Raw genomic sequence first — 27253 nt, forward strand, 5'->3', positions numbered from 1 at the left:
GAGAATCGCTATAACATTAAATGTAATAATAGTTATAATATAGAACTATTGTCTCCTATTTTTGAAATTTATTAAATATGTATTGATTAAATACGTATTTATTATATTTAATGTTATTCTTGCAATTCTCTATGTTAAGTGGATATAAATACACATATATATCGTATATATACATATATATAACATTAACATGTTTTTTAAATCATGTTTATCTGCAATAATTAAATTATTTATATTAAACCAATTATTATTTTTTAAATAAAAAATTTACCTGACAATGTGATTATTCCTTATCCACTAATTATTAAATTTTCAAATAAGTAATTATTTATGTATTAAAACACATGAAGAATATAAAACGGTGCGAAACTGGAAACTACTGGAACAGATTCGGGTCTGGACTAGTTATTTATTGGTTCGGATTCCTTGACTGCTTGAACAGATCGACTAAGAAAAAGTTTATTATAATGGACCATTTTCCCGAAAATATTACATACATGGATCCAACTTGTATCAAACCTATGAATATTAATACGTGATTATAATCGATATAATTGTATATATTTATTTTTGTACAGTTATGTTCAAGAAATGACAAGAGATGATACATCTAATATTTGTAAATAGATTTCTGTTAGAGGATCTGATCATGGATTAATATTTTAATACTGTTTCTGATTGTTATCGGAATGAATTAAAGTATGGTTTTGTATTTTCATATTGTAATTATTATATTCAAGTCATTAAACTATTCATGTATTTTTATTTTCCCTCCAAATGTTTGCGAAAACTTAACTATTTAGTAGAGCTACATAATCGAGTAAATGAATTAAATATTATCACATAACTGAATGAATTAAAATCACAGTCCTTAAAAATACAATGTAGCTAATATATATTAATTATAAAATAGATTATAATATATATATAATCAACTATTTTATAATAAATCAATTGTACGATGAAACAAAGTTATTTATCTGGTTATAATATTTACAGTCCTTGAATCTGAATCCTTTAAACAAAATTGGACAATTCGTTGAATCTAAGATCAGATTTTAGCTTTCTTCCTATTTTTATCCGACACTGTATACTTGTCGTAACTTTTCGTTGGATCAAAAAGGTTCCCATCTACTCGCTGGAAAAATGTGTTTGTTCCTCTCGTACCATGATCTAATGAGAAAAACATAAAAGAGAATTATACAAAGTATTCTTTTAATAATAAATACCTAAGTAAAACTTTTCCGACATGTGATTCCTCGGTTTCGACAGAAGCATCGTGCATAATACGAATATCATCGTGAACGTCAAATGTGAACAGAGGCCCGCTCTTTCCTCGTGCCTAATCGCAATATTACATACATTAAAATAACATGCCAACATTGTAATATTGCTTCATAAGTTTTATCATTTAGTATATTTACCTTAGTTACAATAAAATCAGTTATAGTTGCAGTAAAACGTATAATGGTGCGGTAATATAAGATTCTCCTTGACATACATTAACTGATCTGCCATTACTGTTTTAAGCTCGCTGAATTCACGCCTCAGAACTTCTAAACATCTCTGAAGAACCTAATAGATAGAATTACCTGTGTGTGAAAATTTAATTTATGCAGCAGAACATTATATATCATGCCAATGTTACTCCAAAAGTGACACTGGAGTATTTTAATAACTTAAACGTTCTCTAAACCACTGAGACATTCACCTTTCTTCATTATAACACTCCGACGATGGTCAGATCCACCCCAATAACTGAATGTGATCTCAATTTCTTCTTCCTTCAACGCGTTCTGCTTTCTACCCCATTCTTGTCTCAATTCTTCCCTAAGTTTATTTTCCTCCTCGTCCCTTTCCCTACTGGCAAAAAACATGTATCTACATCTGGATTTTTCTAAATCTTCTTAATCGCAGGGCCATCAAATTGCACATTTTCTGACTGCGGGGATTTTTCGGCATTGTCTTCGTCAGAAGACATCTCAGCTTCATCTTCGTCTTCGTCCAGATTAAAAGACAAAGCTTGAATCTGTCTCTTCTGTTTGTTCTTTCCTGTCTGCTTCGCCGCTAGTGCTCTTTCCTTTTCCTGCTCTTTTTCACGTTCCTTCTATCAAAGCATAAAATACATGCTTTAATAAAATAAAAGCATAAAATACATAAAATACAATATTTTTATCTTTTTCTAACTCTTATACGATAATTCCTTCGCGCGTAAACGAGATTGATCTCCTCGGCATCAGCTCCCTGCCGTCAATATATACCTGTGAACAGGCTCCTTGATCTCCTCGGTATCAGCTCTCTGCTGTCAATATGTAATACCTCTACAAAGTAAAAATGTATTGTATAATCAGAATACTAGCAACGTGCACAACTTCATTTGAGGTTATAATTGGGTACAACATTCATCGCACGATACTGTTATAATTGCAAATCGGAAACGTACCTCGAGTCCAGCTCTTCTGCGATCAACGAAGTCGGGATCGAACGTGTCAGTCGTCACTTTCTGCCAAGCGTAGAGAACCTTCTTTTCCGGCAGCGGTGGTAACACGATGTAGGGATACGAAATCTCGGGATAAGCACGAAGCAATTCAATTTTCAATTCAGTATATCGCCGGCACGATTACGGTGTTACTGCCGTTTCGCGTACGCGCGTATGCGCGCGTTGTCGCACCTTATACCTCGCGACAGCGTGCGGCTCGTGCAAACGTTAACGCGCGGCCGCAATCGCACGGCAGAAACGCCTCGTGTGAACAGGCTCCTTGATCTCAGTATCAGCTCCCTGCTGTCAATAAAAAAAATAATATAATAGGTTATTAACCTGTATGTATAAACACTCACGTAAACGTAGTATAAACAGTAAATAAATCGAACGCACGTTGCCGTAAATGAAATGGGTTTCGGCGCGACACCAGAATAGGCACGGATGATTAATGCAGCATCGGCACGAGCGGAACTAACGATTCCGCAATTGTACTTCCCTCCCAGCGCTAATAAAACCTTAGTAAGTCGAGGATCGGACATGCTTAAAAAAAGATTGCGCCTGATCAAGAATTTTGCTATAGGAGACGGATTGGGGAAAAATTATATATAAAATAAATGGAATCTTCGGATAAAAATGTCGTGACACTTTCGAAATGATACGCTAATAGGTATATATTACTTTCAAATTCGGCTGCTCGGCAATACGGATGATGTGAGGATTAAGCGAAACATCTACGTCCCTATCTAGAGAAGTGCAGGTATTCAGCGGTTTCCTTAACTCGGAGTTGGCATTACACAGAACGCGGGTCAAGTTTGTACGCGATTGAGTCAACCGGCCGAGGGAACTTTAGCCGCGCTCAAGCTTTAATTCGCGGTGGCAGTCCGCTCGACCGTGAAGAACGTTGTCTCATCGGCAGGCTATCGGACTTCGGCAAATTCACCGCGACATCCAGGGATAAACATTGAATTGGTATGGCTCCGCGATAGCGGAGGATATCACACTTTTCGATTGCCAACTCGAGAAAATTTCGAAGAAAGATCAAAGGTTCGCTACAGTGAGAAACGTCTCCTTTAATAAAGTCTCTCGAGAATAAAGTGCGAAAAATTTCAACATAAATTATTAACATATAATAACATATAATGACAACAAATTGTCATACGTATTAACGTTTGAGTTAATAAATATCATAAATCACACACACACACATAAATAATTTAAAAAAAAAGTATTGTAAATAAGTAGAATATCTCAAGTTTACTTGAAATTATTTACTCTTCCGATATATATATACAAAATGTCACAGTATATTCTGTTTTTAAATTTTGAGTCGACTTTTTCGAGATCATTTAGTATTTGATGAAGCCGTTTTATTATGCTACGTCATGTCCTATCTAGAAAGCGCATGTAGCCCGTAAATAAAAGCCACGAAAGCGTAATTATGCGGACTTACTTTTTGCCCCGATAACCACGATTCTGTTTGCAATCAACGAAGTGTCGCGTCGCGGCACTGACGGGCCCGTCCGCGCGAAAAATCCGTCAAAGTGCTACAAATCTACGTCGCGATGCGCCGATTGACAGTTGTCGAATGCAGAAAGATGCGATGAGAGTAACTGCACACCCCTGAACGAGGAAAGCGGCAGTGATATATCGCCTTGCCCTTCGCGATCGCGTACGTTTTCGATAAATTCCGCAAGAGTCAAAAAACCCGGCAGTCCTTCAATTTCAAATATGAAAAATCGATTAACGTCTAACTTCATCGACAACAGACAATTTATTCGCGGTTACGTATCTGTGCGGATTATCTTTCTTATGAACGAGAAAAAAAATGAATATTAACAGATTTTCCGTATTTTCTGTTACCTGCGAACTCTCATCGATTAGAAGTCGATATTTTCTTAGCGAAAATTTTATTGTACGTATGCCATCTTTCTCAAAACTTTTTCACTTTACCTGTTCTTTTGTTCTCTCAAGTTAAAATTCAATTAAAGTTAAGTTTACAACCTGAAATTAACCCTATTCACTCCAACGTTTTTTTCGCCCCAATAATCCTCCAACCATGCACTTTCGAGTCCCACGTGTTTTTTATAATGTTAATAGCTTTGAAAAATTCCCCAAAAATTATTATAATATCTTTGTACCTTCGACTAAAAATCAATGTAAAGAACATTTGGAAATAATTTATTTAAATATTTTTTTACAACAATTATATGTTGACAAACACACGTTACGACTCGTTTTACTTAAAAAATCATAACTCACGAACAAATTGACGAAGCTTAATGAACCAAAACGCAAATTAAAGCTAAAAGTAGTGCAAATGAGAAAAAAAATATGAGATAATTGTTAATTAAATAGGAATACTAAATTTCGTCGCCGCAAATTTGGTAATTTTTAAATGGTACAGAAGGACTTTAAAGACTTAAATAATGCTAGAAAAAGAATTTCTGAATAAGAAAAGGCGAATTTGAAGTGTGACAGATATTTTTTATGTAAAAAAATTAATTTTTTTTTATAATCGTAGCTCCTCCCCACCGCTTCCACCTGCCTCTGAGCCATAATAGACCTCTGTGGAATGTTAATTTTTTTTTTTAACGACAAAAATATTTTAAATATGGTTAAATTATACACAAAAATACATTTTTATCGAAAAAAATGCTCATTTACCTTTCACACAACACTGACGTAATCCTCCAACCATGCACTTTCGTGTCCCACCGAGATTTTGATTGTTCCCCGTTTCGAGAGTAAATGAGCTAGGACTTTGAAATTTTTACCTGAGGTTCCCTGCCACAATAACTTTTTTCCGGCGTGGAGGAGATTCTCCCACGATCATTTGTTTTCCGGAACAAACGACTGTTAGAAATTCGTGGGACACGAAAGGCATGGTTGGAGCGAATAGGGTTAAAGAGAAATTTTGTTACTAAATTTTACAAACTTGAAAATTAATTTACAAAATTGCTTCTTTCCTGCATTTTCCGAATACGTATGAATTAAAAATATCGATATATAACAAATAGAGATGTATTTAATATTTTCAAAAATCAGAATAAATAAAGCCTTATAAAAGAAATCTATTGCTTATACTTATATTATCTAAAATCTGTTGCTATGTTCTTTGCAATGAGACGTGTCTGTTTACACAGCTATAAGATAAGATAATGTGTGTCTAGGTAAACCTGATAATTTAACGGAAAGCGGGAGTTTGTAACCTTTGCTCTATTTCCCTTTACACTCTGTTGCGTAATTTTCATATAAATTTTCATCACTTTATATATTCATACAATTTATATCTTTACGCGCATAAGTACTTTACAACTATTGCAGCTTTTATGCTAAAGAAGCTAGATTTTATTAAAGCTGAAAAATCGTTACGTAGGTTTTTCTTAGGTAAAGAAAAATATATAATATTCTAATAGGTTTGTAACATGCTGTAATATATATACGTGCGTACAACAAGAAATAGAGAAAGAAAGAAAAAGAAAAGGAAATAGAAAAAGAAATAATAATGAACTAAAACGAGGTCGATCTTGGAGCATCTCCGTATTCAACTGATACTGGATGCCTTACAATGTAGATCGTAGCTAATATGCCACGCGGGCCCTTCTAGCCTCACTCTTCTAGCTGACTTTTCACCTAAATAATTCAACATTCGCCGGAGGTTCCTGCCGAGGAACGCTGCCGAATAATCCGAGAAGGATGTCATGCGCGTGCACATCTTTTATTTCTGCTGGCTGCCCGTCTTTTTCGTCGTGCGCGAAGAATTTAACGCAACCGAGAAAACTGAGATAGTTTCTCTCTCTTCCTCTTCCCTCTCCTTCTCTTCTCCTCTCCTCTCTCTCTCTCTCTCTCTCTCTCTCTCCTTCCCTCTTTCTCTCTCTCTCCTGCCGTGCACGAGCTCGGCCATTTCGAAGGGGATGCCTGAATAAGTCCGCCAGAACGCTCAGCAGCGGGGGTTTAAGACTGTGGAGTTAAGCTCCGGGCCCGGAACTGGAGAATGTGATCTTCCCCAGGTCGGGCGTGTAACTACATCATGCCAAGAGTATTCGAAATACTCGGCGATGAAGTATGCCACGGTATCAGAGGTCTGCGGCTTGTAACAAAGCAAGCCCTCCGGGCACCGAGTTTACACACGAGCCCAGGCATCCGCCGCCGCCGCCGCCACCGTCGCCGCCAGCGAGGGAACGAATGCTAATGCAACCCCGAAAACTTTGTCATCGATGCCAACGACCCGTTATGAGACCGATACGCTGCCGCGAAGCTAATCGAGTTGAAATGTACGTAAAATCGTGGAACATTCTGTTTGAGTAGCGAGCTTCCACGCAGCGGACAATACAATGACTAGAAACCACCCGTTATAATTTTAAAATATTTTCTCAACGTTATTTTCTTAGTTAACGACTACTGTCTGGTTTAAACAGATATGTAGATACGTTATTTATATCTGAGATAAAATAACGATAAGTATGCAGACAGAAAAGATACATGTAATGCTTTGCGTTCATTTTTTCCTCTTTTAAATATGCGAAAGTTAAGATATTATTATTTTACTCTTCCTTTCTCTCTCTCCCTCTCCCTTTCTATCTCTTTCCCCCTCGCCCCCCTCTCTCTCTTTCTCTCTCTATCTACATTGATTGGCCCATTAAAAGGACAAAGGATTTTAATGTGCCATTATGGGCTTAAAATGTATTCGTTAATTTCTTATGACCTAAAATTTTATTCAGCGCCAGAATATCCATTCGTTTCAATTAACCATTTCACTCAGAGTACATTGCATTCTACCTTACTTTCGTTCTACATATTTTACATTACATTACGTAATAGTTTAATATAATACGATACATAATTATTTTTTTATTTAACAACGACATTACTTTCTGGCATATTATAAAATATGCCAGAAAAAATATGGAAAACATTTTAAAGGCAAATTTATAAAAATTGATAAAAAATTGCATTATGACATAAAAACATTGTAACAAAGTAGAAACATTTGCATTGTCTACCATGCGCACTTCGAGATTCTCCCGTTGGCAACGTGATGCGAAATGGAAAACGCTTTAACGACAAAAATCCGGCCGAAAAGTACCGAAAGCGCCCGTCATTCCCGCGTAATTCGTATGTACGTATGCGAAGAATTCGTCGAGAAAAATGCAATTCATTGCTGGAACGTGTGCCGGTTTCGACCCCCTCGTCTTCTATCTCACAGTCGAGTGTATCTTTCCTCTAAAGGACGGCCAGCATGGTGGAACAATGCTTTTAACTTTACAACAGTACCGTTCAAGTGCACTCTTTCGACCCCCGGTTATACTGCAGGGTCGGTTGTTAACCCGACGTTGAGGGGTAGAGATTTCAGGCAATAAAACCGACCGGCATGATTCTTCGTCTTTAATTCGACGCAACGACAACGACTGCCATGTAGAGTCGATAAGCGATTGAGTAGGCCTTGATCTATGATATTTCAATATCAACGCTTATTATCCTCAATTTGCGATCGAATTATGTGTGTATTGTAGGCGACAGCAGTCAAAGTAAAAATAAGACTAACCCACGGAAAAAAAAGATTTTGCTGTAACAGCATATCTATTTGTTAAATATGAGACAACTAACATTTTTTACTGCGAGAGCTTATTAATTTTGCAATAATAGGAAAACATTTTGTTGCAATAGCCAACAGTTTTGCTGAACTTTGCTATTGCAGCAAAAGGTTTTGCTATTATTGCAAAATTACTTAGTTCTTGCAGCAAAAAAATGTTAGTCGTCCGTATAGTAGCAAATCCTTTTTTTTCCGTGCCAAGATTTCATAAATAATTCATAGAACTTACAATCACAATCTAGTAATAATTTTTCAAAGTTGCTTTTACATCGCGTACAAATGTACGCTCGATACAATTATATTGTTGATACAAATAAAAAATAAATATGTTATTTTTAACCCTTAGCTGGTACTGTGGGGTATCAAACGCCCCAGCCTAGTTCAGCTCTAATTTAAGCCTCCCTATAGTACGAAAATGGTACTAAAAAATGGAAGAGTTAAAGTAGAAAAGTTATGAATTTTTGAGTGAAAACAATAATTTTTTCGTTTTCTTTTACGTTCTTCAATTTTATTCATACTTAATATTACATTTTATCAAAATAACCTATGACATTTGTTAAAACAACATTCGAAGACTATCTTGCAATTTTTTTAAGTAAAAAAAATCAATAGCTTCCTCGCAGCAAGCATTTTAGTGGTGGGGTCTGAAACGGTCCCAGAGTGCCAGCTATGTGATTCTGGTGAAGTGTGCCAGCTAAGAGTTAATGATTTATATTATATTAGTGTTATCAGACATTATTTAACGTGTTTTTTTTTTGTCATAAAACCGTACTCAATTATAAATTGTTCCTTCATTATATTTGTATCACGCTTATACTTATAAACTTATTCAAATTATCTCCTTTGAGCAGCAATCGGCACTTGATATTCATTTTCAAATTGTTAGAAATATGTACAAACAAAACACACATTAAAAATTAAAAAAGCGGCCGAAGAGCACAAGTGCAATTTTAACATAAATTGTTATCGAAATCTAACATAAGAAATAAATTATTAAAAAAGATTAATAGGCAGCTCTCATGACCAGAGTCACAGACGGTAGGAAAATTCAGTTTGCGAAAGCAGATTACGTTACGCGTTGAACCTTTGCGACATAAGTTCTTGCATATTAATTCGGACAGATTTTTTAGTTAATATGTAAATATGCGCTCGTTACTGTCGGCATATATAACGTCTTTAATATCTTGAATTTAAAGTAGCAATGCTTTCCCCAATTAGACACCGTGTTCGCGGAACAATGTAATATTCGTAGAGTTCTCTCCAGACGCTGGAATATAATATCTTCCCTCAGTTCGCTGTTTTAATATCAGACGAAATAAAAATCATTTACATTGTATAATACACAATAATTGTCTTTTAATTAAGATTGACCTCACGACACTGAAGTAATCAAATTTTTCAAAATAATTTTTACGTATTAACTTTATTATTGTTTAATATGTGTTATAAATGGTTTTATAATAAAAAAAATAACATGTTAAAAAATAATATATCTGATAACACTAATATAATATAAATCATTAAAAATAACATATTTATTTTTTATTTGTATCAACAACATAATTGTATCGATCGTACATTTGTACGATGTAAAAGCAACATTGAAAAATGTATTACTAGATTGTGATCGTAAGTCTATGAATTATTTATGAAATCTTGGTTTTAATGTCATAAAGTCAATCTCAAAAAACAATTTTTTGAGCAAGTTCTACATTGCATTACAGAATAAAAATAGAAAGATAGTTGTATCTAAAAATAAATTATTGCGAAAAACTTCCGTTTTTTATATTAATATCTAAATATTTGAGCGAAGATGTAAAAAAGGAATTTTGTTGGCTACATTACTATTCAAAATGCATTGTTAGACAAGTGGACGATTTATATATACCGAACGGATTGTTACATATGTGATATATTTGCACAAAGTCCGATACTTTTATAGTATAATAGCATCTTAAAATACAATTGATTACACATATTATCGCTGGTGCATATGTTATTCCTGTAAAAATTCAGAAAGGAGAAATGCTTATCGAGCATAATTTTCTAAGTAAGAACAAGTAAATCAATCGTATATTATTATTAATGTTTCAGACATATGTGCTCCAAGAAAATGCATCGCTAAATACGCATAGTCATCGCGTGCGAACGTAAGAAAATTGCTTATACATAAAAAAAGATATTTATATTTCAAAGTTCGATGCGATAATTTCTGATTCGAGTGGAGTGAGTTTCTCCCACCAGCGCGACAACCGGATACACGATATAAAGTATGCGACAATTGACCCTGACGAATAGTATGAGATAATCTCACAGCGCGCGACACTCGTTTTCAGTGCGTCTGCTCACAAAAGACACGACGCTAGTCTGTCACACAATCTCTCGATAAAGCGCTGCGTTATTTTTATTTAATATTTTTTAGTCATAACTACATTAATACTTTGTACGCGCAAGTTTGTGATAAAAAGAGCTGTGTGATAAAACATAACCTAACCATTTCGATATCAATAAAACCGCTCAAGCAATAAATTTCTACTGTTGTATAAAAAAAGAGAACTCGCCTGACCTTCACGACTAGCAAGAGCCCAGCAACTGGTAAGAAAATCCTACGCTAATTATTATTTTATTTTTATTCAGAAATAATTTCATAATAATAAATTTATAGCATGAAACAAAGAAAGTTTATGCAAATGTAAAATATCCTGACATTATCTACCAGAGTACAACAAATGAAAGCAAATTGCAGCAAACAAAACATTTATGAAATACGACAAATTACATATCTATAAAATAAAAGCATTTTATAAATAATTAAACACATCATAATCACGTGAACATCAATGATTTAAAACACGTCTTATTTTAATGTTCACTATTGCTACAGCAATAATAATGTAGCCTTTCTGCTATAATAGAACAAAAAGACTTTCCAACATGTTTGACCAAATTTTACTAGCATATTTTATTTTATTTTATTGATTAAGAAATTATTTTGTCTAAATACACAGAAAATACGCGAATATTTGTTGTTATTTCAAAATTTTCCATGCTTATGCTTAACATAAATTGTCCGAGTCATGTGTAACGCATATATGGCCATGACTCAGAAAAAAATAGATCTATTCATTCTATTGTTCAGCAGCGAAGTGTCACAAAGCGAATAAATCTATTTTGATCGGTTGACAAATTAATATTATCTAAGGCATGGATATTAGTAAAGTTTCAAGGCAGGATTCCGTAATTATGATTTCGAGGTATTAAATTTTTTAATGCAACTTTTGAATCATGATAAATTTAAAGTTTTGTAACTTCTAAGTTCAAAATATAAAATTTGACGATCAATCATATTAAAGTTTATTTATTACTTTTTACACATAATTAAAGAATTTTACATAACGTATAATATAATTCTTACGACAAACTTCCATTAAGTATTTTTTTTTAGTTTCTCTTTGTTGAAAGTTTAAAAATAAAAAAAAATCCCGTCACATTTTTGTGATTAAATAGAAAGCCTGACTTCTTTTAAAACACATTTCAAAAAAGATAAAATTCTATATCGTACGTGACATTTTACACTTTAAACAACAATAATACGTAACAAACCTCATGATTTCTTGTTTCTTATTGAAATCAAGATAACATATGAAAATTTAAATAAATTTATATATCGTTTCTCTGTCTTCAAATTTCAAGTTTTATTTCTTACACTTAGTTGTTTTGTAATAGCATTACCTTCCTCTCTTCTTCTCCTTTTTGCGTTTTTTACCCATATGCAAATTCTTTAAATAGATTCAATAGATAGATTTCAACAGATAACTTGTTATCAGTTTGATAAAGGCTTGCAAACATGTAATATTGAAGTCAGAAAAATATTCTATATCTCATAAAATCATCCTATATCATACGTCGTAAATCGTAACTATGTAGTAACTATAGTCAATGGTCAGATAGCTTTATCGTGAAATACATATATGAAGATAAATCACATTTTCCTATATTTTTTAAAACTCAAATTTTCTTTATTGCATATTTTTTTTTACTAAAATTAAAAAAATTTTTTACTTTTTGATAACATTCCGTAATCAGAAAATTTATTATAAACTTGTATTCTTATCGAATATATTGTATATTGCACAAAAATGTTTATTTATAGTGAATAGATAATAAAAATGCGCTATAATGGCGTAAAAAATAACAATATATGTATGTATAAAACAGAATATAAAATTCAGAAAAAAGATTAATATAACAGTCAAATAATTTTCCTTACATTATCTTTAACACCATGAAACTATTTGTATTTTGTTTATATTCGTGCTGTTTGGCGCAATAAATTGCATCACGTGATATTGAATCCTATTTTTTTTTCTCGAAATCAAAGATATGACATTTCCTACCTAATCAAATTTTAAGATTAAGGTTTAAAGATATTGTAAATTAAAATTTTACAATATATTGTAACATACAATATATTGTAAATTAAAAAATTACAATATAAAGTCGAATAAAATAAAGTAACATAAAATATAAAAGCTTTAATTTCTTAAAGTCTCATGACATTGAAATTTTATATAAGTTTATATTTCATGTATAAGAAATCGTAGAAAATCGTATAGAAAATACGAACAATATTACTTTTCGATTGTCCGATATCCAATGTGATATCGATAAATTATTCATATTAAATATTAAGAATAACATGACTATCATGATATACAAATCAAATTAAAAGAAAATGCCACTTATGGAGTTGGATCTCGATAGCCTAATAATATTTTCTGCGTGTATTTAATATACACATATTTCCAACCTGGTAAACTGCGCGCCGATTATTTGTCGATCTTAAAACACAGCTTCCGTTGGAACAATAAAATCCCCTCCGCCTAATTAAATCGATAATCAATTTAACTTTAATGCTCATAAGCATTTTACTTAAATCACTGCAAAGAATTTATTGCGAAAAATATCACCTCAGTCAGGGTTCGAATCTGGAACCTTCCTCAATCCGCGACGGGTAATCTTACCAATTCGACTGAAGCATGTACGGATTGGGAGAAGTCCCAGGTTCGAACCCTGACTGAGGTAATGTTTTTTGCAATAAATTCTTTGCAGTGATTTAAGTAGGATGCTTATGATAGCATCAAAGTTAAATCGATTATCAATTTAATTAGAGAGAAGAGATTTTGCCGTTCCAACGGAAGCTATGTTTTAAGACCGATAAATAAATAATCGGCGCATAGTTCATCAGGATGGAAATATGTGCATTAAATACACATATAGAAAATATTATTAGGCTATCAAGCTCCAGCTGACCGTAAATGGCATTTTCTTCTAACTTGATTTGTTATTCATATTAATTTTCAATTACAAAAACATTCGTTAATCTATTCTCGTAGGTATAGCACTATGTTATTAAAAAAAAAGAACTACATACTTAGAATTTATAGTACATTTGTTTCTGCAAATATTACCAAATTATTTTTATTCGCTTTTCCTTCTGGTTTGTTCTAAATTCAACTGATTTACTTTATTTGAAAGAGACAGAGTTTTTTATAGTTTTGCTCAAATCGAGATTCAACATTAATAATTTAGATATGCGTTTCATTGAGATGCGATTCATAGTTTTCGTTAACTTATTATGACTCGAATCACCCACAAGAATCCGTCATCGAATGCTGCATTCACTCCTTAATCACTATTATTCAATAAATACTAATATGCATCATATAGAAAAGCGTGAAAATCAATTAATATCTCAGCAATTTAAATGCGTTTCGCAAAATAGACAGGGATACGTATCCACCACTGTTTCACCAAGAATACGCAAGCCGAGTACATTGATATTTTTCTAATTATTTTCGCAACGAACATTATTCATCGGAATAAAAGCACGATGTAATTATCGACTCTGAAAACGTCGCATTGTCGACGTACGCCTCGGAGCGAGAACGGACGAGCACTCCCATAATGCGATTACAAAATTTCATCTGACAAGATTCTCCCATCTCGCTAGAATGCACTTCGCATAAGTGCAACGATTTCCTACTCGAAAAACACTTCTCGCTTTCAGTCATAATTTTCGAACATCATGTCGCGCGCTTGCGTTCTCCGAGTAATCGCGTGGAAGACAGATTGAAAATATCCCTTGATCAAACTTTACGAACACGATCGCCATCCACGTCTTGTGTCCGGCTTTTCGACGAAGGATAAAAATTTTCGATAGTTCGTAGAAACAGATATGAGTCTCGAAAACGTGGTAAAACTTTTTGCGGTGAAAAGACTCTAAAATAAATTGTGTGCTATAGGTTTTAAACGAGCTAAAATATATTCTTGTTTTGAGCAATTAAATGTTAATGAACAGTTGTTATCTGATTACTTAAAAACATGACATACATACCGAAAATGAATGTACCGGTTAATTAATTGCACAATTATATTGTTCTTGCTCTAGAGCCTATAAATTATGTACTTGTTTTCCGTTGAACCTCTTAACTTGAGCTTTACTGGCCAAAATATACAAAATACATTGCATAATTTAATTACATAGAGTGGTTATTACATACAGACTGATATTTTCAGGTGATTACCAAGCAAATATACATTATATGTTAAATATTATGTGTGCATTACCTGTTCGGTTCGTAATAAGAGTTTATGTCTTAATCGATAAAATCTTATTGTATTAATCATAGATCTCATATTAAATAATTGTTATCATCGATCTCATTAAAAATCATTTAAGATTTCAACTTTTACGTTATGAATCTGGAAAGTAATGAATATTTTCAAGCTAGTTGCCCAGATTGTTTTTCTGCGTTTATAACTACAAGGCCTACAACTAATCTATGTAATGCATTCTATATACCTCGAATATCAAACGCAGTCAATATTTTGCATCATTAACACTTTCTCAATCATCTGAGCATCCAAAGCGATCTCATCGCTCTTCGCCGTTCGTGAAAGATAATTATGCGCAAACATCGGACAGGTAAACGCAATCGTGCCAAAGTAAAGCGGATTGTTAACGTCGGCGACAGAAAATCGCGTGGACCTCTTCAAACATTTGCGAATCTCCGCGAGAAATCGATCGAGTTGGTACGTGACAATGCAAATCGATGATATTACATCGCCGGCGAGACGATATTTTTCACCGCGGAATTATTATTAATATCCGACGGAAAAAATGACTTGGTAACGAAAATTTAACGATATTATGCAAAATCTAGTACAGAGTAGCTCTTAGCTCATGAATGTAAATGGTGTTGCAAAAAATCAACGATCACGTAATATAGTTGCAGAATATCAAGAGAGTTATACGAATGTTACTTATTATTATTATTTAATACCCGGATAATTTCAGATTTGTTATTAACATGACATTGCATTATTACCACAAAATAAGTCGAAAAAGTCGCGCGCTATTCAAGAAAATAATTTCTCATGATGCGACTTATTCTTATAAATAATCCTTTCGTCGTGCCATGTCTTTAAATGTTATAAAATGAAAGCTAAAGCTCACGATGTCGTGCCTTTCCAGCACCACTTGAACGGCATTTCTTCACACGAAAAATCATACCGCGTTACGATTCCACGTTAGAAATAATGATCCCAGTTGTGGTTTTCGAACTAAATTCCGCGTTAACAAAACTAGGCGAGCCGGAAAACGGTGGAGCGCGCGTAACGTTTCTGCACGCAAACCGGTTCTGCAGAAGAACCAATTGTGCAAAACGTCACGGCGATTATTATAAAAGGGGCCCATTATAATATGTCGTAGTGTCAGCGCAAAGTACTGCCGAGTTATCGCCGATTTTCCGCACGCCCGAACGAGCACTTTACCTGTACTATACTCTCTCGCGGTTCCGACGATATTTCGCGTCCCAGCGATTTCGACGCGGAACGTACTTCGTGTTTTATCGACGGTCAAACGACTTGCGTAAAACGGTGATATGTGCTGCTTTTAATTTGTAGCGAGTAAAATCAGTTGCAAGCCCTGTGTAACTTTATTTTTTTCTATAAAGTTTCGAGTAAAATAACGTACCTATATAGCAAGATATTATTTTGTAAATTCACATTTTCGTTAAAACTATTAATTTTTGTGACTTATATGAAATAAATTCTGATAAAAAGAAAGAAATTTTTTTAGTATTTATTTGAGAGAATTTTGCATTTAAAACATGTACACCTACAGTTTACGTTGTAATTTATGCAATATTTCTATAAATGAGTACTCATTTGAACTTTAACCAAAGAACATAAAAATATTAAGAAAATAATTTTGAAATGTAAGATAGATTCTGTTTGATCAACGAACGATATTCCTAAAGTTTTTCATATTACACTGCTATATTTTTTAAGTAAAAGTAAAACACAACACTTATTTCTAAAACAAGTATAAATAATTTATTACGGCAAAAAACTAAAAAAAGCGATGTAGTGTTCTGACTAATATAATCTAGACTCACTTTAGTGCAGCTAGTTCGCATGTAAGCTATGTCCGGGGAAGGTTGACATGAGTTTCAAGTGCGTCGTAACCAAGATTTTTCGTGATACATCTTCACGCTATTTCGCCGGTGAATTTTGTAGACAGAAGGATCTACCAACGTAACGGCGATTCTCGTTGAAAAAAAAAAAAACGACAAAGAGGACACGGAAAACGATGTGGAAGAGGGAAGGTAGCTCGCAACCCCGCAGGCGGTCGCGGCGACGTTATTTATTGCTCGGGCCGATGAGTGTCATTTAAAATTTCGATATAAATTAATTTAAGGGGGTAAAGGGGGTTTCCAGGACGGTCGCAGTGGTACGGGGCGTAATGGCTCGGAAAATGAAGTTCTTGTAGCCTCACCGAGAGAGAATCTCGCTCGCCGTCAGCCCCCCGTCCCTCCTGTCCCTCCGCTCTAGCACCCTTACGCCTCTTCGCCACCTCGAGCGTGTGCCGTCCCTCTCCATCCCCCCGCGCTTCCAACCTTCAACTTCATCCCCTTTCATCCTCCCATCCCCGTTCCTCTCTGCTCTTATACCTCCGGTCTTACCCGTTCGCTCGCTCGCTCGCTCGCGGAGACTCAACATTGCCTGGTGAAATATCCCTTTGCCTCCGCTCCGCCAAGCTTCTATCCACGCCCAAGCACTCCGCCTCGCCATTATCTTAAGTAAACAGACTACCTGCGCGCCGGGGAATTCCAGATAAAGTCACATGTTATCAAAATCCACCCCCGGGCCGCCCCCCGCAGCCCTGCCGCTCGCTCGCGGCCGCCCTCAAAGCGTCCTCCGAGCGCGTAGCCTGTCGTTAATTCCGTTAAGTCGCGGCCTTACGTTCAACGCGGCAAGCAGCAGCCTGCGAAATCGCTCGATTCTGGAGAGCGACGGCGCGCGGCGCGCGCTGTTTCTGGCGGAAGTCGAGTGTGTTCTAATGAGGAATCCCGAAATGATATCGGCAGTCGCTCAGACGGACCTCACCCCGTTTTGCGCTCGTCGCATTTATTACGTCTCGATTAATCGCGAGACACTTTCAACTTTCACGCCGATAAGATTTCACGAGAATATTCGCTCGACGAGAAGATCGGGATGATTGTTCTTATATTATCGGCGTGTCATCTTTGAGAGGGATTTACGCCGAGCATCCGCATATTTTCGATAGAAAAATTCACCGCGACTCTCCGACTCTTCAATCGACTTTCCATGTAAAATTTCCTGAGCTTATTTAACTACATGATGATATGTTTTGAATGAGATTTTAAAGTAAATCACGTTATATATCATGTTATTGAAAATATAACAGAACGCGGTATTCTTTCATGGGTTTAAAATCAACTTCTTCTCAGACAAAATTACGAGGTACATACTTATTAATAACTTTATTATAACTTTTTGATATATGTCACTACCTTTAGTAGTTGCATTAAGAATCGCAATACTCTGTTCTTTTTCTTACTTTACGAATGAAAGTATTCTTAAACCCAACTATATTATGTTTTATCACAGAGAGAATGGATTTAAAGAGATTAAAGTTAAAAACTAACCATCGTAGTCCGACGTGTGCATTATTATAATCAGCTTACAGAGATCGGGCAGATTATGTTTCAGTTTCACTTGGATTCAGAAATAAATTCAAGAAGAAAGACGCAGAAAGATATAAACTGATAAGACCGTATGAAATTTGCCGCAAGTTTTTTTTTAAATATAATTACGATGCGTGACGAGAGGAACAAAAAGTAACAAAGATTCTCACGTAGTAGGATTCTCTCTCATTCTCGCATTCAATCTCTTCAACCTCGGCGGAGATCGTAAGTATTCCCGGGGTGTCTAGGCATGTCGCATGAGGCCAAGAATTGTAGGTATGTGGCTCCAGTGTCCTAGTATGGCCGCTACAATCAGAGTGGCACGCGCCCTCGACCACTCACCCCCTCCTCCGTGTAGCGTCCCAAAGCTTCCTTAACATCCCTCTAGGACCTCCCACGGGACCTCGTCCACGACGTCGACGACTAGACTAACCCCGAAGAGCGATTCCCCAGCACTTCAGCGATTCCCGAGAACGCATCCCCGCCCGTAGTCGTCCCCTGTCTCCCTGACCACTCCGCGCGAATACCCGAAGACGAGCGGCTGGATACCGGATGCACACCGTCGCAGGCATTCCCGCGGATACGGTGGATATGCCGCGGGGAACGCCGAAAGTCGGTTTGCTCGCAATCTAGTCATACCAGGGTGCGTGCTATTCTTTCTCTTTCATTCATTTCATCTATTTATTTATTTTTCAGTGTACGAAAGTCAGAGATCTCCCGACAAAATCAGAAGTTAAAGTTCAGTAAAAGTCAATTGCAAATTAATGTTGTTTAAAGAGCAGATTCTTGCTAAAGATCTTAATTTTCTTTCAGCGCAAGAATTTTTAAGATATTAGATTGAAAAGTACTTACTTACAAGTTCAAAAAGTGCCTAGCAAAACTTAAAGTGCCCTTAACCACAGCATTCTACAAAATGTCGCAAACTTAATTGCTCCATTTTTATTGCTCATTAATTCTGAATCAATGAATAAAAATACAATTTATAAATTGCTCCTATTTATTTCAATCTTAAATTTTGACCTAATCGTAAGGAATATTATTTTAATAAATAATTGTATCTAAACTGTGCTTGCAAATTCTCTCAAGCACATTACTGTGATCAAATTTTCAGCTAATATCAACAATTTCTTCGCACGTACATTATTTTTTAAACCCTCTAGTATTGCTAAGTTATTGATATAAATCTTTTCTTTAAGAAAAACAATGTACGCCAAGAAGTTGCTGTAATTTCAAAGGAAACTTTGATCAATAGTAATAAAAAATGCGATTGAGAGAGAAAAAATTCGCAAAACTAGAAAACTAGAAAAATTTGCAATTTAGACATTTATTAGGTGTATAATATTCCAAGCTTAATTATATAAAAATCTTGGATTAAAGTAAACAGCAATTGTATATTCTTATTTATCTGTTTGTAAAAATTGTAAAAAATGGAAATAAAATAATTAATTTTAAGACATTGTATATACGAGCTATTCAGAACTAAATTCATAATTTGTTTCATTTACATAAAATCATATACAAAGTAAATTCTATAAATTACGTGGACTTAGTCCACATTCTAATTTTAATTTCGCAGTTTGCACAGTTTTACTTGTAAAAATTTTAATTTATGTAAATCACGCACGTTATGAAAGCGACATTCATCCTTATTCAATCGCTACCATCGCGCATCTCTATAGCTATGTCGTGCGCGGAATTATCAAAGGAGGTATAAGCTTGCCGAGGCACAAAAAATAATATTGTATCTTGGAACGTCGTAGGAAACAGAGAAACTTGAACGATGGTATTTAAGAATTTCCCGTACTTTTTCCTCACGATTATGGCCACAGCGTGGAACTCATGGCACGCCTCCGCATCCCCCCTCCTACGTATAAACCCCGGGGAGAACGCATTCCCATCTATCCCTCCGCCCTGTATATCCAAGGACATCCAGCTGAATGCCGGAGGAACACCATGCCATACATTCTAATGGAAATAGAACGTTCGCCGGACTTTTATGACGTCGTTCCCTCAATCGCGTAATGTATAATATTGTTTCAATGCTGATATTAAATTTTGTTTAATTCTCAAAAAATATATTGTATCATATCTCTAATCGTTTTAATTAATTATTCCTTCTTAGTTATTACAATTAATCCAAGCAGTGTTATTAAAAAGCTAATTATATTGATAAATTTATTCTGATGTAACATCTTGTAAAAGACAAATCTAAATATTTAAAATTTTAAAAAGTACTTCAGTTTAAGATTTAAAAAATTCTTTAGAAAGATTGGGAGACATACATAAAATTATATACAGAAAATAATTTGTAATTTTAGTAGATATTCGTTTGTGAGAACGTATATAATTGAAATATAAAATTAGAAGTATGATACGGAAATGAGACATATTCATGCACGGTCTTCATAAACTTTTATAATTGCGTTTACTATAAAATTCCGAGATAGCATTTTTCTCGGTTTTTTCGTGACGCCAGCACATTCAAAGTATATTGCACGCCCATAATCGCGCTCAAGCGAAGTTGTGTGGTCACGAAATCTCAGTGCCACTTACAACAACGGCGCGGCGCGGCGTAACAAATATCAATAAATAATATCGAATAAGTATCGAATAAGTATCGCTTCATAACTCACCGCAGCGGCAATCCCCATCCCGGTTATCTCGTCCCCCCCCCCCCCCGTCCTTCCGTTTTCTCATCTCCGCGTAGATAATTCCCCGTTCTCGTATCCGGGCCGCTTTCGTCTCGTTTCAATATCCGGATTCTGGAAAGAAACGCAAAACGAAACCGTGATAATGGCGACGCGAGAGCAGCGATTTTCCATGAAACCGTGATCCGCGCCAATCCTATCGAAATCGGCGCGCGAGACGTGCGCTTTTACTCCAGGAGGATGTAATAGATAATGAAAAAGGCGTTCAATGTAAGATTAGATACCTGTTAACGCCAATTTGCGAATATTCTCCAAAAATTCGAGCCGCGAAATCAAACGGCGTCGTTCACCGACGAGCCCGCCGAGCCGCCGTCGCCGCCGAGCCGGCCGAGCGAAGCGCGCGACCGTGGCGCGATCTCGCGCCTCTCGCGGTAATCTTCCTGTATTATCGATCGTAACTTGGCGCGCTGACGATAATCGTTCGATTCGCTACAAACGAATAAATTTATGCAATGGAAATGAATAATTAATTTTGTTATTCAGCTTTTACTTTAACAAAGAATCTAGATTGTATTAATTTTAATGAAATATTCATAATCGATTTAGCTTCAATAGAAATTTTAAATGAACAATCCATGAAGGTCTTTACAATTAATCTTTTAATTACATTTTTAATATTAAATTGTACATATTAATTTAAAATTATAGTGCTCTTATTTTCCAATTTAAGAACAGTAGGAATTTTAGATAAATGTTATATTCTGCACTAATTAGTTCAATATTTAATATTAAGAATATGTTTAAATTTTTTTGATAAAAATATATATATTTACCTTTTTTTTTAAGTAGGTAACTGCAGGTAGAAAGACATCGCTTGTCAGACGAATTCTACATTGTTACAAAGATGGGGAAGATATACGAGCGTCGTCTGGAACAGCCAACGCCGAACGTATCTGTGGGAGAAGTCATACTCGACAAGTTGCGCCAGAATGGCGATCGTGTTTATGCAGTATGTACATACATACCGTGATTACGAAACGCGTGGTAGCGATTGCCAATTTACGGGCCGATCGCCTGCGAAATTTGGCGATGTAATAACGGAGCGTGCCAAAACAACGAAAGTTTTTTTGTAACTCCATCGGCGCGCTAGCCGGAGGTGAAATTCGCGAATTCTATCTCTGAATTTTTCCTGTCGCATTATGCATCGCTTATTATAACGATTGGTCCTCGACCTGACCTAACCTGTTCACGTCGAATTTTTATGTTAATTCCCTTTTAAGCTCCAAGTACTAGAAACTTGAAAGATTTTTTTTTTTATAATAATAATATTCGTCGTTGAAAAGAGCGCGGCGATATTTAATCAATTATACATTCCAGGTAGCAGAGTGATGTCAAATGGCGCGTCTTAATAACGTCAATAAAAGACGTCTTTAGACGTCATCCTGTGTGTGTGTGCTATCTGGGATATATCTCACAATTATAAAAAATAATGTAGTTTTTCTGTAGCTATATATTATTAAACGTTACAATTTTTTTAAACTAAACAAAATATATTTGTAGTTAAATTTTAGTATAAAATTTTCGAATATAACTTTTTTACAATATACATATTATACCGTGTGTTTTAAAAGATACTCATTTAACGCATGAAGTAAATCATAAACGAGATATTTTTTCTTTCTGATGTAGAATATCTTGTATCGACAATTGTAAAGAGATATTATTTCTTTATAGATAGACGGACCAACCGGCAATCGGATGACATATAGAGAACTGCTCGAGAAAAGCGTGAAGTTTGCGAACTTTTTACAAAAATACGGGATAAAAATCGGGGACAGAATTGGCATCGCAACTGAAAATCGATTGAATTGGTTAATACCAGTTTGCGCGAGCTTTTATCTCGGCGCTATAGTAGCACCGTACAATCCAATGTATACGGAATGTAAGTAAAAGAATTACTATTTAATATTAACGCATACATATATATGTATATGTACATATTGTCTAAATTTTCTTGCAAAAGTAATCACGAAACAATGATTTCCGAAGTGATATTTATGTTATATCAACAAGTAACTTTAATTCACTTTTAGTATATACCTAAAGTATAATGTAAGTAGTTATCCATGCAACATCTGCTCAGCTTAAACGCCAATTGATTTTAAGTGTTTATTGTTAGATGAATTCCAACACGTATTAAGTATTGCAAAGCCACGCATTATTTTTGTATCTCGGCGCACCGAAAATCTTTTCGTCAAAATGCTACCAAAATTATCCTGGAAAGTGGAACTAATAGAATTGGACGATCAACCGCTCACGGCAAACGTCCGTACGTTGACGAATATCTTAAATAACGAACCAAGTGTAGACTACATGAGATATAAAGCCGCAGATATCGGTGACGCCAGTCGGCATCCGTTGACTATTCTATGTTCGAGCGGAACCACGGGGTTGCCGAAAGGAGTAACGCTATCTCATAAAAATATAATGGCGTTTTTTACGAAAATAAGGTAAGTTTTACATACATCCATTAGTTAATATATTTTTAAGCGATAAAACTGATGTGTATTGTATTTAATTAAAAATGCGTTGAACATTTAGTTTCTCAGTAGATATTTAAATTTAACACAAAATATAACACCATACCATTACTTCAAAAGTAGCATTTTGCAAGCTACCTTTAACCGTAATATATGTTAATACTAATTTTAACTTTATAATTGAATCGCAACACTGTGCGTGTACAATCGTCCAAAAAGATAATGTGCCATTTCCTCGCTTGAAAACACGGTCAAGAATCTGATTTTGTAATTTAAATATGATTTGAAAACGCAGCAAGCCCGAGTACTTGGATATAAAAGAGGGTGATAGAATACTGATGCTGCTGCCGTTTTATCACGGCTACGCGATGAGCACGACGATACTCGGTATTTATACGAGCTGCACCGTGATCGTGATGCCCGCCTTCGAGCCGAAGCTCTTCCTGACCCTGGTGCAGGAGCACAAGATCACCCATCTGCCGCTCGTGCCGCCGATCCTGACGTTCCTGGCGAAACACCCGCTGGTGGAGAAGTACGACTTTCGCAGCGTGAGAGAACTCATCTGCGGAGCGGCGCCGGTTGCGAAGGACGTAAGTTTTCTTCTGTCATCGTGAAGTTTGTCGTTCCCCCCCCCTCCCCTCCCTACCTACCGAGCCCTCCTCGGCCAAGTTATCACGGCAAGAAAAGCAGCCATCGGCGGGACTAAGTGCCGAAGTGAGTCCTCGATGCCGCGCGGCTGCGGTGAGAGAATCGAACGAAGGACCGCGAGAGGAAGTCTCGAAGAGTCGTCGCATTTTCACTAGACACGGCCCGGGGAGTAACTTTATCGCGTTCGTTTTTGTTTAACCGGTTCGCGGAGTCTCGCTAAGGAGGAGTAGGAGGAGAAGAAAATAAAAGGCCGTACTCTCTCGCGAGTTCGCAATCGTGAGTCTTTCGGAAAATGCGAAACTGATCTCTTATCGGCGGACAGGGCGAGGGGAGGGCTCTTAAAGTTTCGAAAACCAAACACGCCTCTGAACTTAAATGTCCTCCGAATGCCGCTTTCTAGTTGGATATCGTTGCTTTTGTTTCCCGCGTGATTGAGAAACAATTGCGGCCGGATAAAAGGGGTACTGAAAACAAGAGAAAGAATCCCGTATATATACGTTAATTCTTTGAATAAAATTCATATTGCTAAATTCTATTTCTGTAATAATAGTTAAAAATAATTTTTCTTATAAGATTTATTAAATTTATTAATTAAATAAATCAACTTGTGACAGATTTCGAAAGGTAATACTATAAGATAACATTAATGTGTGACATCCTCAGATAATTACTTTACAAATTGTTAATGATAATTTTTTTGCATTGATTAATTAGACTAATTGAATTAAAAGTTCAATGGTGGCACAACTAATTCAAAAACAATGGTGAGATGCAAAGCAACTTATCTCCTCTTTTTCTTCGCAGATCATAGCCGCGGTGAAGACTCGCATCGGCGTGAAGTGCGTTCGCAACGGCTACGGCATGACGGAGTTGTCGGTAGTGAGCGGTTTAAGCGGGCGCGACGACGACGACGATGCGTTCGAGGTTCCAGGATCCGGATTGCTCATGCCTGGTTTTCTCGGCAAGGTGGTTGATCTCGAGACACAAGAGACGCTGGAGGCTGGTCAGGTGGGCGAGATCTGTTACCTGGGTGAGCAAGTGATGCTGGGTTACTGGAACAACCCCGAGGCTACCAGGCAGACCATTGACCAGGACGGATGGCTTCACACCGGCGACATCGGCTACTTCGACGACAAAAGCAAGCTGCACGTGATCGACCGCGTCAAGGAGCTGATCAAGTACAAAGGCTATCAAGTTTCGCCGTCGGAGATCGAGACCGTCCTATTATCGCATCCCGAAGTAAAAGACGCCGCGGTTGCCGGCAAACCTGACGAACGTAGCGGGGAGGTTCCCGTGGCTTTCGTAGTGAAGCAACCCGGCGCCAAGATCACCGCCCAAGACCTACAGGAACTCGTTAAAAGTAAGTTATCACTCAGCCTTAGATTCTTTGGCATCCCTCGCAAAGATTCATAAAGACATCATTTGTTTAAAAATTCTGACTATAAAGAAATCTCGGACACAGGTGCGCGCTGTTTTGTTCTTTTCATAAGTCATACTCGTTTGACTTTTCATCACAGTGAATTTTTAGTTCTAGATTTTTTACACTTAAAAATAAGAAACAAAAAGATACTTCAAAGCAGATAAAAAAATACATGGATTCTTAATCAAAAATTATAAATTTAATTAATTATTTGCAAGGATAACTCGGTACAAATGCGTTGTCGCATACTTTAAATGTGTGAGCAAAACACGGTGCATAGAAATGAGCGCATGATATAATAGCAGCATTTAACATTGCGTTACATTATTAAAGGCATTATTAGCGACATTGCATTGTGATAATGTTAAATACTGTGATCAGCAAAATTGTTAGTTATCCCCGCTGTCTCTGTAATTTAAATACATGCCGCAGCGAGAGACCGTGGAAATATTCCGCCCCGTCTTGACATTTTAATAGTAAACGCAAGCCAAGCGACGACCCTGTACATACATTAACCGAGCAATTCAATTTATCTTGCAGAGCAACTGTCACCGCAAAAATGGCTGTACGGCGGAGTGCAATTTGTCGATGCCATACCGAAGAATCCTGCCGGCAAGATTCTACGCCGCGAACTACGAGCAATGATTTCTAAATTGTAATAATAGAAATCGCATATCGATGGATTTGCGCTCGTATAAGCGCAAGTATAAATCCCCCTTGATGAAGATCGAAAGAAGCATTAAATCAACAAAGTACATAAATTGTAATATTGTTAACATTGCCAAGACCGAATTGGCAATCGCTCAAGAAAAGTGTCATGATGCGTGTACCAAGAAATATTTCTGCGTTAACGAGCTTCTCATTGCGTAGGAAGAGTGATTAAGCGCCGCGGATTTCTTCGTTGCAGAAACGCAAATTTATTGCAGCCTTGTTGTCACGTTGATTAATTCGTGAATAAACCGTTGAACAACCGTGACCGATTAAATATACGAGCGCTCGGTGGACCAGTTCCATCCTCCCGAATGTAACGAGACGGTACAGCGTGAGGGTGTTTTGAGTTATATTACACGATATCACTCTTCTTGCAGCGCTACGAAAATAAGCGAAGAAACCTGTTGCGTTACACACGTCGACGAGAAACGCGAGCGCGTTCTCGTATTTCATCAATACCTAAACTTCTACTTCTTTTTTCCTTTACGACGATACGAGTCGAGCTTCTTATCAATCCTTCCAGTGAATCTCTGTAGTAATTCGAAAAATATTTACGATTAATTCTTTAAATAAATAATAGGTATTTTAAATAAAGACAGCTTATCTCGAAATCTTTCATATTAAATTACCAGCATCAATTTCCGTTATTTTCCCTCTTTTGACAGCTCCATTTTACAGCAAGGCCTTCGTAGTTTGATATGATACGATACAAAAATTCTGATCTAAGCCATGATTTTTCAGACGGATTTAGCTGAGCTTCACCATGTCACGCGTTATGAGTTTTTGACGACCCTGCGTAGATGAAATTCTCATCCCTCACGAAATTTTTTTAGCAGAAGTAGATTGATTTCGAAAAAGGAAAATTGTTCGACTCTCATTCGTCACCTATTCTAAATGCATTCAGTGAGCGATAATTGATCATAATTGATAATGGCTGCGTCACTTAACCGGAATCACCGGAATAGTTAACCGTTACCGGAAAAGTGCGGCATGAATTGTCGGCGGTTTCGACGAATCAACGCGATTATCGATGTCCGGTGACGGAGAAATTTAAATTTTACGCCGTGGACTCTCCTATTACGGTCCCTAGATACAGATAGTCGTACGCGAAGATACGTATATGTACACGCGCGTGGGGGGTGTGCACGCGTACGCG

At 36.2% G+C, this 27253-nt stretch overlaps 1 protein-coding gene and 1 pseudogene across 2 annotated transcripts; one reads left to right on the forward strand and one right to left on the reverse strand.

The window, feature by feature from the left end:
• Positions 1 to 416: 416 nt before the first annotated feature.
• Positions 417 to 20783, reverse strand: LOC139820584 (protein FAM50 homolog; annotated as a pseudogene).
• Positions 10378 to 26708, forward strand: LOC139820574 (luciferin 4-monooxygenase). Of its 2 annotated transcripts, none has more exons than XM_071790939.1 (7): positions 10378 to 10670; positions 21625 to 21787; positions 22513 to 22720; positions 22958 to 23288; positions 23614 to 23908; positions 24771 to 25326; positions 25927 to 26708. In XM_071790939.1, the coding sequence occupies exons 2-7, from the start codon at positions 21683 to 21685 to the stop codon at positions 26043 to 26045; spliced, it is 1614 nt and encodes a 537-aa protein (XP_071647040.1). In that variant the 5' UTR covers positions 10378 to 10670; positions 21625 to 21682; the 3' UTR covers positions 26046 to 26708. The 2 variants fall into 2 exon arrangements, with proteins under 2 accessions (XP_071647040.1, XP_071647049.1); XM_071790948.1 differs by having other exon boundaries at positions 21628 to 21787.
• The last annotated feature ends 545 nt before the right edge of the window (positions 26709 to 27253 follow it).

The sequence above is a fragment of the Temnothorax longispinosus genome, chromosome 1 (genome assembly GCF_030848805.1).
Source record: "Temnothorax longispinosus isolate EJ_2023e chromosome 1, Tlon_JGU_v1, whole genome shotgun sequence".
In the NCBI taxonomy this organism is placed as follows: domain Eukaryota; kingdom Metazoa; phylum Arthropoda; class Insecta; order Hymenoptera; family Formicidae; genus Temnothorax; species Temnothorax longispinosus.